This window comes from Trichechus manatus, unplaced genomic scaffold (assembly GCF_000243295.1).
Source record: "Trichechus manatus latirostris isolate Lorelei unplaced genomic scaffold, TriManLat1.0 scaffold00071, whole genome shotgun sequence".
NCBI lineage: Eukaryota > Metazoa > Chordata > Mammalia > Sirenia > Trichechidae > Trichechus > Trichechus manatus.
Genome location: NW_004444007.1, coordinates 4,078,781 through 4,096,040, shown reverse-complemented (window position 1 = coordinate 4,096,040; position 17,260 = coordinate 4,078,781). Strand labels below are relative to the sequence as shown.

General features: G+C 36.7%; 1 protein-coding gene across 1 annotated transcript in view; it reads left to right on the top strand.

Annotated features, from left to right (window-relative positions):
* The window catches only part of SLC9B1 (solute carrier family 9 member B1), a 72,293-nt gene extending 55,033 nt beyond the window's left edge, over positions 1–17,260 (top strand). The window contains exons 7-10 of the mRNA XM_023734707.1: positions 1,085–1,234; positions 4,440–4,548; positions 5,075–5,211; positions 16,463–17,260. Coding sequence (XP_023590475.1) covers positions 1,085–1,234; positions 4,440–4,548; positions 5,075–5,211; positions 16,463–16,678 — 612 coding nt within the window. The 3' untranslated portion in view covers positions 16,679–17,260. The remainder of the gene's footprint in view (positions 1–1,084; positions 1,235–4,439; positions 4,549–5,074; positions 5,212–16,462) is intronic.

Genomic DNA, 17,260 nt, shown 5'->3' with positions numbered 1-17,260 from the left:
GCTACCACCACTGACTGCTCTGACAGGGATCACAACAGAGGGTCCTGGACAGAGCTGGAGAAAAATGTAGAACAAAATTCTAACTCACAAAAAATGACCAGACTTATTGGCCTGACAGAGACTGGAGATACCCCGAGCGTATGGCCCCCCCAACACCCTTAGCTCAGTAATAAAGTCACTCCTGAGGTTCACCCTTCAGCCAAAGATTAGGCAGCCCCATAAAACAAAACGAGACTAATGGGGCACAACAGCCCAGGGACAAGGACTAGAAGGCAGGAGGGAACAGGAAGGCTGGTAATAGGGAACCCAAGGTCAAGAAAGGAGAGTGTTGACATGTCGTGGGGTTGTTAACCATTGTCATAAAACAATATGTGTACTGTTTAATGAGACTATTTATTCTGTAAACCTTCATCTAAAGTACAATTTAAAACAAAAACAAAAGGTTAGCAATTCTGATCCACCAGCTGCTCCTTGGAAGCCCTGTGGGGCAGTTCACTCTGTCCTGTAGGGTTGCTATGAGTTGGAATTGATTCAGTGGCAAAGGGTTTGGTTTTTGGTTTTTATAGTTGCCCATTATGCAAATCACAGCTGACTTAAATCTGCTCCCACACCCCTTTGACAAAGACAACACTATTGTACTTAACCCTTTTCTACCCTGTTTGGCTTGCCATTACTCCTGTATTTCTGTAACTTCCGTCCTGATTTTCCTATAACGATTGTTATAGACTAGAGAAATATTCAGAAATTTGTTTTTAGGAATTCATTGGGTATGATATATGGAACTGTAGGTTATATGGGTCTCTTGCATTTTTTTTCGCCACTTACAATGAAAGTATATAACTATTCTACTAAGCATTAGCACCAGAAACGTGGCACAAAAATGAAACTTAATAATTGTACGTTTTTATCTTGGTAGCAAATCTACTAAAATATTTGATAAGGAAGAAAGCCATAATTTCAGACACTATTTAATATAACATTATGAGATATGGTATTAAATGGTCAAAAATAAACAGTTGATAAGGTCAGATCTTGAATTCTATGTTTAATGTAAATTAACCTCTAAATATCTATCTAATTCTAGACAAAACTTCCCTGGAAGAGAGCATTTCTTGTTTTGGTTATGTGTGTTTCTGCTGTCTTAGGCAGCCAGCGTATTGGTTTACATGGAGCTGGAGGGTTGTGCACGCTAGTGTTGACTTTCGTTTCAGGAATTTATTGGTCCAGAGAAAAGGTGAATATTTTAACTCTACCAATTCATTTTTAGAGATAAAATAACTGTATTTTTTTCATCTATATTGACTCTTGGAGCCCTGGTGGCACAGTGGTTAAGAGCTTGGCTGCTAACCTAAAGGTTGGCAGTTCAAATCCATCAGCCACTCCCTGGAAACCCTATGAGGCAGTTCTGCCCTGTCCTATAGAGTCACTAGATTTGGAATTGTCTCGATGGCAACAGGTTTGGTTTTTTGGAATATTGACTATTTAGAAAACTCCTGTGTTCTATTTGGAAGATATTCCAAAAGTTTTTGTGTCCTTGAGGGAGGGTATGAATCAACCAAGTAAATAAGATGTATAAGAAAAGAATCTGGAAATAACACCAAAATGCAATATGAAGTTGAATTATCAGGATTTTTTCTTTTATTTTCTAAAATTTTATGTAATATGATTATACAACTTTTATTAATTGCATTATTTTTTCATTAAAATTTTAGTTATATAATTAGTAACTGAAAACATGCCCATAAAAGATTAAAACAATACAGAAGGGCCACATACAGAATAAACTGTAAAAGACTCCTTTATCCCCCATCACTCCCAAATATCAAACCTCCTTCCCAGAATTAATCATTTCTTCTAACGAGTCCTCTGTTTGTAGGTACTCAGGTTTTTTCCCGTTTTTTCTTTGTTATCACGAATAGTGCCATTATGAGCAGTTTTGTTGATGTGTCTTTTTGAACATGTACAAGTGCTTCTGATGGATAGATTTCTAGAAATGGAATTGCTGGGTTAAGAAATGATACATTTCTCTGTAAGCCTTCATCTAAAGTGAGAATAGCAGCACAATTGGAAGAGTATAGTCGATGTCACTGAACTGTGCATGTAGAAATGGTGTATCTTTGGCTATGTATATTTTCACCAAAAAAAAAGGTCGAGAAGGGAGAGGGTTGACATGTTGTAGGCTTGTTAATCAATGTCATAAAACAATATGTGTACTACTGTTTCATAAGAAACTATTTGTTCTGTAAGCCTTCACCTGAAGTACAATAAAAAAAAAATGATACATTTTGATTTTGATGGTTACTGCCAAAATACCCCTGCAAAAGTCTTTAATTTGCATTCCTACCAACAGTATAGGAGAGTTCCTAATACCTTAAACAATCATCAGCACTAGGTATTTATCACTACTGCTGTTTTTTTTACTTTTATTTTTTTACTATCTGATTGGTAAATAATTATATGGCCCTGTTATTCTTTATTTACATTTCTCTGATTACTAGTAGAGTAATTCTCTGACAACTAGCCGATAGAGAGACAGATAGATAGAAGCCCAGGTGGCACAGTGGTTAAAGCACTGGGCTGCTAACCAAAAGGTCAGCAGTTTGAATCCACCAGCTGCTGCACAGGAGAAAGATATGGCAGTCTGTGTCCATAAAGATTACAGCCGTGGAAACCCTGTGGGGCAGTTCTACTCTGTCCTATAGGGTTGCTGTGAGTTGGAATCGACTCGATGGCAATGAGTTTGGTTTTTATAATATATATATAATAAAGTTTTATGTATCTTCTATTTAAAAAAAAGATAAGCCCAGACCAAAACTAAAATTTCTTCATATAAATTTCTAGAGAAGGGCATCTGACTGACCTCTGGTATATGTACAGGAAGGCCTTGGAGGATAGCCAGAGTCCCATTATGTCAGTAGGGCCTTTCCTATAAAGATATAATTTGGGAGTGGGACTGGGAAAGAAAAGAGAGTTTAAGGAATCAGTAGCTCTGAAGTTCGCAGTATGGATCCCTTGGAAGCAGGCCTAAGAGACTACTAGAAAAAAAATTCTTTTCTAGTAGTTTGTAACATATCAGGACTTACCTTTTATGGAACTGGGTTCCAGGATGATTGTTAGCGGAGGTCTCTCTAACTCCTTTCTGAGCTGGGATGTTTTCATGAGCTTGATTTGTTCTAATTAGGGATGATGTGGTTTGCTCTCTATTCAGTTACCTTACAAACAAAAGCTAGAACCATCAGAGCATGTCTGGATCTCCAAAGACCCATAAGAATAAGTTATGTCACTTTGTCTGTGACAAATTTATCAAATGATTTGTTTATTTTATAGCTTTGTGGATTTCTTTTAGTCAAATCGTACTCAGTGTTTAATAGTAAAAACCTACTCAATTTTTATTAATTAGGTTTCAACATTTCTTCTGAGAATATCTTAATTAAATGTTAAATGAGACTTTAACTTTCTGAAATACAGTTTTTGCAATGATTCGGGTTTTTTTTTGTTGTTGAAAATACACACAGCAGAATATATACCAATTTAACAATTTCTACATATACAGTTCATTGTCATTGATTATATTCTTCAAGTTGTGCAACCATTCTCACCCTACTTTTCAGAATTGTTCCTCCCCAATTTACATAAAATCACTGCCCCCTAAGCTTTCTATCTAACTTTTCCAGTTGCTGTTGTTAGCATTGATTAAGAGTAAGGGTTGTACAGCCAATTAATGTAATTGATGTTGATAAGTTATACACCTGTAAAAAGTTGAATTGGCAAATATTGTGTGATATATATATTTACAACAATAACAACAACAAAGAAAGAGTAGCTGCTGAGGCTACTTATGTACAACCAAACACCTCATGGGATTGTGTTCCTTGGTTTGGAAATTTAGAGTCATGGTTTCACAGGACTTCCCAGTTAATTGGCCTAATATCGGTTTAGTGCTTCTGTTCTACCTCCTAGTTTGTTTTATAGTGCCTGGGGTCTTAAAAGCTTGCAAGTGGCCACACAAGGCACAGTAATTGCTCTCTATTTGCCTGGAGAACAGAGGAAGATGGAGAGTCAGGAGTAGGAGGAGGAAATGGAAGGCATGACTAATTGCCTCCATGAACAACTACTTTCTTTGCCATGAGACCAGAAGACCTGAGTGGTGTCAGGCTACCATTACTGAACATTTTGATGAAAGATCCTATCGTGATCAAAAGTCAGAATACTGATCAAAAGGGGGAAAATGTGGAAGAGAATTTCAAATTCTCACGGAATCCATACTCTCTGAAGCCATTGAGGCTGGATGAACCCCTCAAACTATTGCCCTAAGATAATCTTTAAACCTTAAACCAAAAATATCCCTGGAAGTCTTTAAACCAAACAGTAGTTTAGCTTAATTAGTGAAATGCAATTATTTTTATGTATCACAATAACTATATTTCTCTTTCCTGTAGATTAGAGTCCAAAAAATTGTTGCAGCTACATGGAATATTTTTCAACCCCTTCTTTTTGGCTTGGTTGGATCAGAAGTATCTGTTTCATCTCTTCCATCAAGTGCTATTGGTAAGAATAATTAGAGGCATAAAAATTATAAGATTTGAAAATCCTTAGGAAAACAATGAATATTTATTTATAATATATCTTTTAAGGGTTACACGGACCTTCTTCAGCAACTCATGTTGATGTAGTAACATATACCTTCTCCTCCTTTATCCTCTTTGATGTTTGTTACCAGAGACTGCCCTGAATATCTTACCTGAGTGATGTGGGAAAACGGAGATAAGATTTCTTCTCTGCGCTGAAATAGCAGATACCATCAGCACCTTTTGAATAGTTTCATTTATATTGAAAACTCAAAATCTATTAACCTAGAACTGAATAACTATCATCTGTCTTTTTTTTGTAGTATCTCCACCATCAGATAATTTCAGTCATATTTGTAATTTTTATATATACATATTTTTTTTTACTTAAAGACACAAAGAGACAATACCCTTAAAGTGCTTTCAAGTGTTTTACAAATAATATTTCTAGAACTAAAGAACTATTTCTTCCCAAATATACTTACTTTTGCTTTTATCTGTTGTAGGCGTTTGTGTTGCTACCTTGAGTTTGGCACTGTTGGCACGAATTTTTGCCACATTTTTATTGATGTGTTTTGCTGGTTTTAGTTTTAAGGAAAAAGTATTTATTGCTTTAGCATGGATGCCCAAAGCTGCAGTCCAGGTAAGAATGTATTGAATCATTCTAATAAATTTAGTTTTGATGATTTTTTAGAATTCTAAATGAAAATGTTACTCCAGTCACAAAATGTGGGCTACTAGCCTTACTTTTAAACTATTCCATTGATCATAACTACTAATTAAAATTAATGACAACTTTTAAAATCTCAGTTTTAAAAGCAATTCTTCTGAAATTGAAAAGTGTACTTTAAATGGAAAATACAATTGATCCTCATTATTCATGGATTCCACATTTGCAAATTGCCTGCTTGCTAGAATTTATTTGTAATCCCAAAAGCAGTATTCCTGGTACTTTCACAATCTTTTGTGGACACACGCAGAGTGGTAAAAATTTTGAGTCATCTGATGCTTACATTCCCAGCTGAGTTCAAACAAGTTGATGCACTGCATTCTTGTTTCAGCTCTCATACTATTTTCTCAGTCTATTCAATGCCACTTTTTCCATGATTTTCTGCTTTTTGTTGGTGATTTTGCTGTTTAAAATGGCCCTTAAGCATAGTGCTGAAATGCTGTCTAGTGTTCCTAAGCTCAAGAAGGCTGTGATGTGCCTTAAGGAGAAAAGAAGTGTGTTAAGTAAGTTTTGTTCAGGCATTAATTATAGTGCAGTTGACCGTGAGTTCGATGTTAACAAATCAACAGTGTATAATAAATATGGTATCTTAAACACACGTAAAACAAGTTTATATATTGATCAGTTGACAAAAATGTTGTAACCGGAGGCTCACAGGAACCTAACCCCTGTGTCCCCTAGGAGCAGTGCTTTGTTCAGTATTCACTAATTGAGGTTCAAGGCGACTTTGTTGAACGTAATTACCGCTAATAATGAGAATCGACTGTAGTTCCTAAATTTATGAAAATATTTTCTAACTAAAATATAAAATAAGAGTATGCCTAAAAATTGGAACTTTTATATTTTACTGAATGTTATGATTTTTAAAGTAGAGACTCACTGATTTTTTATAAAATGTTTTTCCTACTCCTGCCACCTACTCTACCATATATGTATATATATGCACATATTCTGTTAGTGTTTAAGCATCTCAAAATAGTTGAAGCTTTACTTGGACTCTAGACTTCACCAGCTTTGCCATCCTTACCTTCTCCTGGAGCATGACTAGGCTCTGCACAATACAGTTTCTGTGTATCTCCCAGTCTTATCTACCTATACCCATCTCCACAAAGATGCCATGCTCTGTCTGCCAGGATAGCCTCTTCTCCACACCCTCTTCAACTCATGAAGACCTACTCTCCTTTCAGCTCAAGTAGGAGTCACATTCTCTTGTTGCATGCTCACAGATCATCTTGTATTTCGTTTCATCACACTTATTAGAGTTTTCGATTACACGATTATTCATATGACTATTTAGTTAATAACTGAATTGTCCCACTAGACTCTATGGAAAAAACAGGGACAGTGTCTGTTTTTCTCATTATTGTTTTCCTAGCACTTAACACAGTGCCTGGCACACAGGAAGTATCCGATAAGTATATACTGCAAGCCTACATGAATGAATGACAAGTGAAACTGTAATTTGGCTCTCTGATTCAGGGCATTCTCCTTCTACTAAAAAGTATTGCTGTTATTGTTAGACTGTTTAACCTGGCAGCATAATGCCTGGATTTACTCGTATTCTTTTCCCCATTCTTATTCCAAAACAGAAACTGGTTAGTTTCCATGCAACAAAATTCTCTACACATCATGGTTCGAAAAGCAGGCTATGGGGCCAGGCTGCCTATGTTTGAATCCCCGTTTACTAGTCCTATAACCTTAGGCATGTTACTTCTTAATCTCCAAGTGCTTCAGTTTCCTCGTCTTTACTCCAAGGGCTATGATCGTATATATTTCATAACAATATTGTGAGGATTAAATGAGATAATCAGTGTTCAGTGCTTAGCACACTGTTTGGCACATGGTGGTGCTCGGTTAACAATGTCATTATTTTAAGTAACATAAATAATACTACTAACTTCTGATTTTAATCTCTGCTGTATCAAAGCTGTTGTCATCAAGTTGATTCCTCCCCATGGCAACTCCATCTGTGTCAGAGTAGAATTGTGCTCCATAGGGTTTTCAATGGCTCATTTTCCAGAAGTAGATGACCAGAACTTCAGAGGTACCTCTGCGTAGGCTCAAACCGCCAGCCTTTCAATTAAAAGCCAAATGCATTAACCGTTTCCACCACCCAGGGACTCCAATCTCTGCTATTGGGAATAATAAATGTATACAAAGAGTATCTATTCCTTTATACTCTTTCCTTCCAATAATACACTTGTAATTTTCTTTATTATTCAATAATTTTCATAAAGCAAGGAAAAGAAAAGCAGGTATGAGGAAAGAGACCACGCCCACTGAAGCCCTGCAGTATTATTCTGCTTCAGGCGGCTCCCATCTACTGGGTCCAGGCTATCTTCCGCACAAAAGAATATCAAGCTAGTTGTAGGGATTGACAAGACATGAAATTAATTATTTATTCAAGTGGAGAGTCACATTAACAACAATAGATGATTAAGTCACAACTGAATTGAATGAACAAATAATTTTACATTTCAAATCTAGGGAAGATTTTTCACCTTTATCCTCCTCTTCCTTTCTCTGTTGCTGAATAGAATGAGCTAAACTTCACTCCTTTCTTATTCCTTTGTGTAGAGACACTGATGAAAATTAGAGTGGAAAAAGGGAAGAAATAAATAATTTAGTTCACAAGTTTAAGTTCAGTTTGACAATTGTGTTCTTCTAAAGAAATAATATTAGATTTCAGTCACTGGGCTGAATCTATTTATCGTCTAATATTGGTCCCCACATAACAGGTTGAGGATAAAATGAATTTATAAATATAAAGCTTTCAGAATGATACCTGCCATGTGAGAAATGTTGTATAAATGCTTTAAATACTATTTTACTTTCACCGTCATCATAATCATCTATTAGAGGCAGGTTTTTTTTTTTTTTTTTGGCTGTTCCCTTATGCGCAACTATAAGATTCTTTAGAGTTAGTTTTCTATCTAATTTATCTTTTTCTTTCCAGCATCTAGCATATTGATTTTGTGTTCAATAAAGAGTTATCATATAAAACTTATACCACTGCTGATCACTGATATTGGATTTGGAAACTGATCTTAAATTGAACAGTTCTTTTGTCATAATGTCCCATATTGCTAGAAGTAATGTTTCTAGCATTATACTGTTACTTTGCAACTCCATAGAAGATAAACATTTGTATTTAATCACTAGAAATTTTAAGCCTAGATTAGTAAATGTAAAGAAAAAGGATTAGCAAGAAATTTGTATTATGTTAATAAAGAATATATATGCTAGAAGATATCTGGAAAAAACATTTTGTGACCCAGTAGGGTTTTATATACGTCATTTTAAAACAATAAAGAATTCAAAGGAATGTTCTCCTTTTATATAGAGAAAACACACAAAGCCATCCATCTTAAAAATTGAAAGCCCAGATACCAAATTTCCATGCTAAGGAAGGGGTGAAATAGGTCAATAATCTAGGATAGGTCTACAGTCTCTTCCCACCCTGGGCTGTAGCAACCATGAATAATTTATCCAAAATATATCCATCCAGAAGATGCACAAGTACTTATGTGTAAAAGAGTGTACTAGACAATAGAAGCAAGAGATTTGTAAAATAATCTAACCATGGTTCCTGCTTTCCAAGATCCTGTTGTTGTTGTTGTGAGATGCCGGCGAGTCGGTTCTACTGCCTGGTCCTGTGCCTTCCTCACAGTCGTTCTTTGTGCCCATTGTTGCAGCTACTGTGTCAATCCATCCCATCGAGGGTCTTCGCCTTTTTTGCTGACCTTTTACTTTACCAAGCATGATGTCCTTTTCCAGGGATTGGTCCCTCCTGATAACGTGTCCAAAGTACATGAGACAAGGTCTTGCCATCCTCGCTTCCTAAGAGCACTCTGGCTATATTTCTTCCAAGACAGACTTGTTCGTTCTTCTGGCAGTCCATGGTATATTCAATATTCTTTGCCAACACCATAATTCAAATGCATCAGTTCTTCGGTCTTCCTTATTCATTGTCCAGCTTTCACATGTATATGAGGCTATTGAAAATATTATGGGTTGGGTCAGGCGCACTTTAGTTCTCAAAATGAGATCTTTGCTTTTTAACACTTTAAAGAGATTTTGCAGCAGATTTGCCCAATGCAGTATGTCATTTGATTTCATGATTGCTGCTTCCATGGGCGTTTACTGTAGATCCAAGTAAAATGAAATCCTTGACAACTTCAATCTTTTCTCTGTTTGTCATGATGTTGCTTGTTTGTCCAGTTGTGAGGATTTTTGTTTTCTTTATGTTGAGGTGTAATCCATACTGAAGGCTGTAGTCTTTGATCTTCATTAGTAAGTGCTTCAAGTCCTCTTCGCTTTCAACAAGCAAGGTTGTGTCATCTGCATATCACAGGTTGTTAATGAGTCTTCCTCCAATCCTGATGCCACGTTCTTCTTGGTTCCTTCCACATGGCTCCTGCTTCCCAAGATCCTATATCACAATAATAGACTTTCAAATTTTACCAAAAGTGGATTTGGGCATCACAGATCTCTTAATCATTCATTTCAGTTCTCTTACTAACTAGCCATTTGATAGGGGAATAAAGATTTCTCTGGTGATACCATTATGTTTAACTTTTATCAAGATACTAACTACACATTTAAGAATGGTCATTACAATAGATAAAATGCTTAGTTCAGACAGACTGAACTTGTTTCTTTTTGATTTTTATTTTCACCAAGAACCACAATTTTGGTTGTAATGGTGTTAATTTTTATTACTATTTGTAGTGTCACTACTGATTCTTGTTTTTACATTCTGGGTTATTTTAGAAACATTAATGCCAGCTCAATTTGTAATTTCTTACTTTTATAAATTCACATTTTAAAATCTCCAGCTTATGTGTTTATTAAGAGATTACTGAGTATCTAGAAACAAATTTGCTCTTAAGAGATTAAAAAAAAAAAGTACATGATACTGGCCTTGCATTAAGATACTATAGGACTTCTTATGGACAACAAGACTTTACATATAATAATTATATGGGTAGATAATAAAAGAGTAAATATTAAATGTATGAGCTGATATGTCTTGATGAAAGAAGATTTGAGATATGAATTAAGTATGAATAAAATTTGTTTAATGGGATAGCATGATTGGGGGTAAAGAGGCAGTGGTAAAATTCAAAGGGACTGAACAGTATGTGGAGGAAAAGGTAGATGCAAGAATGAACTTCCAGAAGGTTATGGTCTGATACATACTGAAGAGGAGTAGAAGATAAGGATAGAAACAATATAGATTTGAGTCATGAAGGGCTGGCTTATGAAGGGATTTGAATGCCAAGATGAGGAGTCTTGGCATTATAGACACTAGTTATAATGCAGGATATAACTGATATTAGTTAGTTTGTTGTTTTTTTGAGTAGGGGAGTATCAAACAAAGTAGCATTTTAGAAAGTATACAGTTTCTAAAGTATACTTTGAAAGTATACACTGAAGGGAGAGAAGCTGGAACTATTTCCAAGTTACTATAGTAATGTACAAATACTGTCTAAAATTCGGTTTTGACAAAGGACAGGAGGAACAGGAGTGATTTTGATAGATTTCAATGAAAGAATTAGTAAGACTTGATGATAAATAATATTGAAAATAAAAAACAAATTAAAATTCAAAAGGGGGCAGCGCCAGCATGACACTATAGACAGAAGCACCACGCTGTCCCTCCACAGCAAAGACCTGAAAAACTAAGTAAAATGGATACAAACGTTAGTCCTGGAACCCCCGTCAAATGAAGGGATAAAGAACTCAACCAAGCACCGAATGGAATAAGAAACTGACAGAGAACATAGGAGGAGAGCTTTGGAGTGGAGGTCCCCTATCAGCTAACGCAGCACAGATTCGCTATCTTGGACCCCTTGGCCACCAAGAACGGCAGACAGGGAGTATGGGAAGGCAACGTTACGGAGCTCACAGCAGGAGACAGAGCACTCGGTAGTCAAGGATACATGCTTTCCCACTCCACGCTCTTCTTCCCTCTGCACGACCTTTGCTGCTTTCCAGTGGGCTGCGGTCCTTTAGCCAGGGAGACGCCGGCTCTTTGCCACTTAGATTCACCCTGTCTCCACTGACTGGCTCATTCAGTGCCATGTTTTTGTTGCTGTTGTTGCTTTTTTGGCTCTCTCTCTCTCTCCCTCACTTCCTTCCTTTCCTTTCTTCCAGACACCTGGAACTGTGTGCCATCTCTGCTCCTCCTTGACAGACTGAGCAGTACTGCTCAGCTGGGGAACCACTTCCCTGGTCCATGCCACCAAGCCAGTAGGCTCCCTCGGGACTTTTTTTCCCCCTCTTTTCTCAGTTTCTTGTCTCTCTCTGCCTTCCTTCCTTTCCTTTCTCCTGAACACCTAGTGCCATGTGCCATCTCTGCTCCTTCTTGTTGGGTTGTTCTGTGCTGCTTAGCTGGGGAGCCACTTCCCCGGTCTGCACCGCCATGCAGGCGGGCTCCCTTGGGGCATTTTTTTTCTTTTTTTCTTGGTTTCTTGTCTCTCCTACCTTCCTTCCTTTCCTTTCTCCTAACCACCTGGCTGTGTGTGCCTTTCTCTCTTTTTTTTTTTTTCCAGGTTCTTAACTCTCTCTCCCTTTCTTCTTTTCCTTTCTTCCACCCACCTAGCTATCTATGCTGTCTCTGCCCCTCCTTGATGGGCTGTGCCACACTGCCTGGCTAGAAAGCCATTGGCACACAGCTTCCCCAGACCTGTACCACTCCAACGGCAGGCTCTTTCAGCACCTTTTTGTTTTTTTGGCTTCTGTTTCTCTGTCTTCTCTCCCTTCTTTCTCACACCCACTTAGCTCCACACATCACGTCCTCCCCCTTCCCCCCTGACTATCTACACTGCGCACTCAGCACTGGACCCTTGAGCGCCATAGTCACGAACCACTGGACCCTGCCCTTCACTGCCCCCAGCCCCAATCTGTCAGCCCCAGTACTTGCTGCAAACAACCTATCCCTGCTGATCCCCATCCACTGGACCTGCCCTCCTGCATCATGGGTGAGCGACTGGCCCTGCCCACCTGGACAAGGTGGTGAGAAGTATCATGCCCACAGATGAGAAAACAACAAAGAATGGCCAACCCTCATGCCCACACATAACCAAATAAAACAAAAAAGCGGGACAAAACAAGTTTACAATCAAAAAAGGAAGAAAATGATTCCTGAATGTCCCAAAGACAGCAGACAATATAAAAACATTAAAAAAAAAGGACAGGATGGCTCAGTAAGCATAAAAAATAAAACACCAGATGACCTTCCTTCCAGTAGAAGAGAAGGCACTGGAACTACCTGATAGGGAATTCAAAACACAATATTCAGGGCTCTCCAAGAGATTAAGGAAAATGCAGACAAAAATGAGGAAAAATATACAAAATCATGGAGAAAAGACAAAACAATGGAAGAAATCAGGAAAATAATACAGGAACAAAATGTCAAACAACTAGAAATCATACAAAAACAGCAATTAGAAATCCAAAAGATAAACAAGATTTCAGAAATGACACTGTCATAGAAGGTTTGAGGCGCAACTTTGAAACAATGGAAGACAGGATCAGTGAAATTGAAGAAAATCCTTGGATACCACTTTGAGGAAAAAGAGAAAAGAACAAAGAAAAATGAAGAAACCCTAAGAATGATGTGGGATACAATCAAAAGCAAAAATTTGTGAGTGATTAGAGTTCCAGGACGGGGGAGAAAATGGAAAACACAGACAGGATCATAGAAGACTCACTGACAGAAAACTTCCCTAATATCATGAAAGATGAAAAGATGACCATCCAAGAAGCTCAACAAACTCCATACAGGATAGACCCCCAAAAGAAAATCACCAAGACATATCATAATCACACTTGCTAAAGAAAGTATCCTGAGCAGCTCAAGAAAAACGAGAAGTCACATACAGAGGGGAAGCAATAAGACTAAGCTCTGATTGCTCAGCAGAAACCAATGCAGGCAAGAAGGCAATGGGATGACATATATAAAACTTTGAAAGAAAAAAATTGCCAACCAAAAATAATATATCCTGCAAAACTCTTGCTCAGATATGATGGTAAAATTAGGACATTTCCAGATAAACAGAAATTAAGGGAATATGTAAAAACCAAACCAAACTTAGAAGAATTATTTAGGGGAGTCCTTCAGTTAGAGAACAAACAACATCAGACAACAGCCTGAATCTAGGACCCAAGACTGCATCAGCCAGATACCAACCTAGGTAATGAACTCTCAAGGATAAAACAAAACTAAAAGATTTACAACAGGGAAACAAAGAAGTTAATCTGTAAGTGAACAGAACAATAAAGGAGGGAATAAACAATGTAGGTATAGAATTTTCAAATGGACATGAAGTCAAGGTGATAATCAAGTAATAAAAGACTGGTTCAAACTTAGGAAGGTAGGGGTAAATTTCAAGGTAACCACAAAGAAAGTTAACAAACCTACTCATCAAAATAAAGAAGAAAAACATCAAGTCTCAGTAAACACAAAATCTACAAAAATGAAAGAAATGAAAAAAATCTACAAACAAAAGGAATTCAGCACAGGAGAGTAAGAGGAATGAAGAAAACGTCAGCACCACACACACACAAAAAAAATACCATTGCCATCGAGTTGATTCCAACTCATAGCGACCACAAAGAAAAAGCCCTACAAAATGACAGCAATAAACTCACACCTCTCAATAATCATACCAAATACAAATGACTTAAATGCACCTATAAAGAGACAGAGAGTGACAGAATGGATAAAAATACAGGACCCATCAATATGCTGTCTATCAGAGACACACCTTAGAAGCAAAGACCTAAATTTTAAAAGCAAAGGATGGAAAAAAATATATCAAGCAAACAACTACCAAAAAAGAGCAAGAGTAGCAATACCAATCTCAGATAAAATAGAGTTTAAAACAGAATCCACCATAAAAGACAAAGAAGGGCATTATATAATGATTAAAGGGACAATCCACCATGAAGACATAACCATAATAAATATCTATGCACCCAATGATAGGGCTCCAAAATACATAAAACAAACTCTAACAGTACTGAAAAGAGAAATTGACAGTTCCACAATAATAGTAAGAGGCTTCACACTCAAAATGGATTGCCAGGTTTTAAGTTGTGGACAATGATATTATGCATTTACCACAGTTTGGGAGATGAGTAAAATCATTGGCTCAGGAAGAATAATCAATTAGTTTGAAGTAAATAATATATCTAAACCACTGATACATGGTAGGTTAATAATAAATGTTGGTTCACCCTTCTCCTAATAAATTATTTTTAATAATGACAAGCCTTAGAAAAAAAGTTTCACCCAAAACCTCACCACGTTGTACAATTTGTCACACTATCTTTTTTCTTTGATATGAAATGTGAATATTTTAAATTATTTATAGACAAATTTCTAAATTTTCAAATATGGATATTGCTAGAAAAATCAGGTGCATATGTTCCAGATAACATAGGGTCATTTATTCCTTCTTAAAGTCTCACTGCTTAAATATTCAGTGTTATCCCCCCTTCTTCCTTCTAAAAAGCTTTATAACCAATATTTCTCTTCAACCTAAATTCTGTAGAATAATCAGTTAAAATGAGAGGTGTTCCTAGTAAGACATGAAGAAATTCAGTAGGAATAATTCAAAGGATGGCACTATCTTTAAAACAATAGAGGTCACATAGTTGGATATTGACTACTTAAACAGTTTTTGCATAAGTACTTGATGTGCGAGTCCCTGTATGGCACTCAGTCAATGGTTCAAGTCCACTCAGGCACCTCAGAAGAAAGGCCTTGCAATCTACATCTAAAAAATCAGCCACTGAAAATCTTACAGAGAACAGTTCTACTCTGACACACATGGAGGTTCTCCATGAGTAGGAAACTGACTCAGTGGCAACTGGAAATAGATACATAAGTTAAGAGACTAAGAAAAATGGTGACTTGATGTTTGAATAAATGGCTAGATTCTGGTCAAAACAAGACTCAGGAAATTTCTGGACTATTTTCTAATAGGTCCTTTGGACATGTGTTAAAAGATAGTGAGTCATTATGTTCTAATTTATCTGTCCTATATTTATTTATTTTTACTTTATGTAATCTACTCTTTCTGGTCATTGAGAAAAAAGAAATTGGTATTTTTGTACTTTTCTGAAAATTATCAGGTACTGTGAAAGTTATTGGTGCCCTAGTGGTGTAGTGGTTAAGAGCTCAGCTACTAACCAAAAGGCCACTCATTGGAAACCCTATGGGATAGTTCTGCTCTGTCCTATAGGGTTGCTATGAGTCAGAACCGACTCAATGGCAATGGATTTGGTTTGTTTTGTTTGTTTGGTAGAAGTTATTAAAATAATTACGTTTGTTTATCCCTGAAAATTTTCCCATTTGATGCTGAGCTCCAGAGCAAACTTCCTCTTAGGAAGATACAGTATTACATGTTACTATTATTTGTCTCTTCTGAATGGCAGGGGAGGGGGAATGACTTGACAGGTAGTGGGTGGTAAGAGAAAATTACTATTATCTGAATACCTACTATGTACCAGGTGTTCTTTGCATTCTCGTATTTAATCCTCACAAATATCCAGTAAGGTAATTATTATATTGTTCATTTTCTAAATAATTAGTAGCTCAGAGAGCTTGAGTCACTTATACAAGATCACTCACCTTGTTGCAGCAAAAACAGAATTTAACCCCAGTTTGCTAGATTCCAAATCTCTTGTGACTTCTGCTATATCACACTGCCTCCCAAGTAGGAAGGACAATGAGAAGAGCAACAAATCCTAGAACCCTAAGGGACCTTAGTATTTTGTGTTGTCTTATTGTTGCCAAGAACCTAGTAGCACATGGTTCAGTTAGAACCCCAGGGTTCCGAGGGTAATGTGAGCATCCAAAAAAGATATTTAAATGGAGGGAAATTGCGGGGACAAGAGTACAAAATCAGCCGCAAAATGTCTGTACACTGATTTGTCACTATTCCACTCTCTCTGCAAATATATTTGCTAGATAGAATATAGAATTGATAAGTATTTAATGAAAATTACTCAGCACTTTTGTCTTTTTTTCTAATAGTATAGTGCTAGGCTTTGTTTGTTGCTTTTTGTTTAACAGAGCCATTTAGTTTAATTATACGTTAACTCTGTTTAACATTTTTCTTTATGCCCCATTTTTTTCCCCTAAACGCAGGCTGTATTAGGTCCTCTGGCTCTAGAATCAGCAAGAATCAGCGCACACCATTTGGAAGGGTATGCCATGGATGTGATGACATTAGCATTTTTATCCATTTTGATCTCCGCTCCAAATGGAGCTCTTCTTATTGGCATACTGGGGCCCAAAATGCTTACCCGCACTGATCCAAGACACTATAAAAAGTCTGTTGGTACACTATTAATACATCATTAAAAAATTTATTTGCCACCACCTGCCTGGTTCTTTTAATAAATTATCTTAAATGAGAGAAAAATCAAAAATTACAAATATGTGGAGATTGCACATTGAACCCACTATTTAGTAAATATGTGACCTTGTTATATGGCTTACCTGTAATTTTTATTCTGAAGTTAATTTAATAAAAATAGTATTAAATGAAATGACCCCTTAGTATTAAATAAATTTGTAAATACTCTAGGATAGTTTAAAATGATTATAAGGCTTAATTTAATGTCATAACACAAACTAAGCATAATGAAAAATATAATGAACTAATGACAAAGACAAAACTCTAAATATTAAACTTAGATATTCATAAGTCTCCAAACAGAAGGAATGGAACTCTCCATCACTTTAGTAATTCAGTTAAAAAGCCCACCAGAAAAAGAAGAGAAATAAAAAATGACTGGAATAAAACATATCAACTGTGAATTGAATGTTGTTTTTGTAGGTGCCGCCAAGTCGGTTCCAACTCATAGCGACCCTATGTACAACAGAAGGAAACACTGCCTGGTTCTGCACCACACTCACAATTGTTGCTATGCTTGAGCCCAT